The 2,970-nt window shown below is 43.1% G+C and overlaps 1 protein-coding gene across 1 annotated transcript; it reads left to right on the forward strand.

Annotated features, from left to right (window-relative positions):
• The first annotated feature begins 483 nt into the window (after nt 1-483).
• Nucleotides 484-2,577, forward strand: LOC125531863. The gene is made up of 3 exons (XM_048696094.1): nt 484-742; nt 825-998; nt 1,090-2,577. Exons 1-3 carry the CDS (start codon nt 558-560, stop codon nt 1,208-1,210), a joined length of 480 nt encoding a protein of 159 aa, XP_048552051.1. The 5' UTR covers nt 484-557; the 3' UTR covers nt 1,211-2,577.
• The last annotated feature ends 393 nt before the right edge of the window (nt 2,578-2,970 follow it).

Here is a 2,970-nt window from a genome sequence, read left to right on the forward strand (position 1 = left end):
GAGGAGCGGAGGGCGGCGGTGGGGATCCGTGCTCGCATTCGTGGAGGAGTAGAGGAGGAGCAGCAAGCGGTTGTGAGGGAAGAGAGAAATTTATAGAATACTAATCCCACTAATTGAGATAGAGATTAGTTAGTTTTCAGGATCCAAATAAATTGTGCTTTTTTTTAATGAACAGATGCGGATGCAGGCGCGGATGGGCAGAGTTTTCGTCCGCCCTAATGATGTTCTCTTGTTTAATAGTAGTGTGGGTAAATAAAAGAATTGCGAGCATTCATATACATTGGTGAAAAAAATTAAAACATATTTAGAACTCACTAACTTCATCAAATCTGTCAAAAACCCGGTACGTTATTTTCTTCTTATTATTATTACAGCAGCGAGCGGAAAAAGAAAAGAAAGAAAAAAGGGAGCGAGCGGCATCTGTCATCGCATCGGGTTTAACCTAAGAGGCCGCTTGCGCTGTCTCTCTCTCTCCCTCTCCCCCGTCCCCTCCGCCGCACGCGCTCCTCCGCCGCCGCCGCGCACGCTCCTACACCGCCGCCGGACGGGTCGGATCCATGGCCCCTTCATCGAGCGTCGGATGCCTGGGAGGGGTAGCGGCGGTCACTGTGGCCGCTGGCGGGATCCTCGAACAAGTGGCGAAGGCAATTCTCTACATCATCAACCGCAGGGAGATCGCCTGCCTGGAGTGTGGTAAGTTGAAGCAGCCCGAGAAGATGCAGAGACACTTCGACAAGCATCGGTGGGTTGAATTTTCTTTTCTCAGGACTCGCGATTCGTGGCGCGGTGAACATTTCCTTTCTTGTACTGACGATTCGTGGCAGTGCAAGGGATGCGGACAGGTCAGAGGCCGAGAAGGCCGCACTGAAGGCCGAGTACGATCGCAAGCTCGCCGAACAGCAGCTAAAGATGGAAGAGCTCAGGAGCATGGAGAGACAGGATATGTGGGTACATCTCACCTCGTTCCTCGACTACCAGGCACGATGCCAGAGAGACTGGTGCGACGCCCTCCTGTTTCAACCTGTCGAATTGATTCAGTAGTCTGATTTCACTCGTTTTCATGTTATTATTGGTTGGATTTTCTTGCAGGTTTGAGCAGGCCAAGGCCAAGGAAAGGGACCAGAAGAAAGCTCTGGCTCTGGAGGAACACATCAGCAACGCGGAAACAGGGAAGAGACGCTGCAAGGGGAGCAGGGGCCACCCATACTGAGTGTGCCTAGGTAACTATTCCTTTGGACAAGTCAATCAAACAAACAATTGATGTGATTAACATATGCATGTGCCAGCATTCATACTACTGTTTTGCAGCAGCCCCCATTTTACAAGGAACATCAGTCGAAATGTACATCTCAGTTTACACTTCAAAACTCCAGCAGCTCAGTTTTTGGAAAAGAAGTCATGTCCTTCCGGTAGGATAGGATAAATTGTGACTGACATCTTGAGAGATGCGCCTAGTTAGTCATAAAACCTGCATATTTCATTCCAAATAAGATACATGAGATGCACACAATTGCATATTAGTCTACTTTCAAGCTAGAAGGATTTTCAACAAATGCTAATCTCCATACTACTGTTGCCAGCATGTTTGAATTTGGCTTTGCCGATTAAAACATCACTTACACATCATAATGTTTACTAGGCAGTGATTCTCAAGCAGGTGCAAGGACACATATATTATCCTCCTTTACCTCAGAAGTAAACTGTCCCGAATTAATTGACTCGGGTTTGTCTAGATGCGCCGATGTATCCAGACAGATCCAAGTCAACTTAACTAGGGATGGAAGGAGTAGAATTTATTTCTCCTTGGTCTTTTTGCAAGCCATAAAGGCGCCTAAAATTGCTTACCGCTAGGCAGTGGGCCACTCAAAGGTGTGGCTGCCATGTCTTTTGTTGGCATGGAAATTTGTTTATTGTGTCAATACATTTGAACATGCCTAACAACTGATGCTTATTTATCTACACCATAACCATTTTAACTTGTTCAATAATGTTGTGAAACATGCTGCATGCTCATGGCTCAAACTTGTTTCTAAGGAAATGCCTCTTTCTTAAACAGGTTCAACTGAATGTCCTAGCTAGGAAATAATTACTATCGCTTGTCTTTCAAAATGAACGACGTGTCTCGATACATCCATGCAAACTTGTCTTGAATGTCCCAAAATTACCTTTCTACCTTTGCTTTGTTAATAAATTGCTCAATCATGGTAACATAGTATTTTTATATTGTTGTCTAACAATTTGATGCAAAGCATGACATATTCATAGCACAATGTTGTTTATAAGGACAGATGCCTCTTTGCTAAACCGGGGCTATTCACAGCACACTGATGCTTTCCTTTACCTCTCTAATAATTACTACCGCTAGGCAGTGGACCACTCAATAGTGTGGCTGGTATGTGTTTTGTTGGCCTTTTGATTGTGTCAATATATTTGAATATGCCTATCATATGCTCATATATTTGAATATGCCTAACAATATATTATGGCCTTTTAATAATGTTGTAGCACAAACTCTTCTAGGGAAAGAAAGATGTCTCTTTGCTAAACTGGTACTGTTGAGATGATAAGATCAGTCATACTCATGCTTTTTTTAGCTTCCATGAACTGAAGTACAACTAATAAGGAATAATAGTGGTGCTTGGCTTTCAGAATGAACAAGAGAAATTAGTTTTGTACCCCAAATAGGGAGAAATCCCAAGCATGTTTATTTATCTATGCGATTGTCTACACCATCGCTTTGTGATATTGCTCAACCATGATATAGTATTTAATAATGTCGTTAAGTTGTTTGATGTGGAGCATGTTTCACATTCATAGCTCGGACTTGTTTCTAGGGACAGATGTTGTTTTGCTAAACTGATGCTTTTAAAACAACAAGATCAACGTACTCATGCTTTTTTTGACCTTTCCTATGAAATGAATGTCCTGGCTAGGTGTAATAATAGTGCCTGGCTTTTAAAATGAACAACA

Source organism: Triticum urartu, unplaced genomic scaffold, assembly GCF_003073215.2.
Source record: "Triticum urartu cultivar G1812 unplaced genomic scaffold, Tu2.1 TuUngrouped_contig_8242, whole genome shotgun sequence".
NCBI classification, from domain to species: Eukaryota; Viridiplantae; Streptophyta; class Magnoliopsida; order Poales; family Poaceae; genus Triticum; species Triticum urartu.

What these genes read in the sequence shown, in the direction of transcription:
- LOC125531863 (XM_048696094.1), top strand. Translation starts at nt 558, where the DNA reads ATGGCCCCTTCATCGAGCGTCGGATGCCTGGGAGGGGTAGCGGCGGTC. An exon ending in AGACACTTCGACAAGCATCG is followed by an intron (nt 743 to 824) that starts GTGGGTTGAATT and finishes GATTCGTGGCAG; the next exon opens with TGCAAGGGATGCGGACAGGT. An exon ending in GCACGATGCCAGAGAGACTG is followed by an intron (nt 999 to 1,089) that starts GTGCGACGCCCT and finishes ATTTTCTTGCAG; the next exon opens with GTTTGAGCAGGCCAAGGCCA.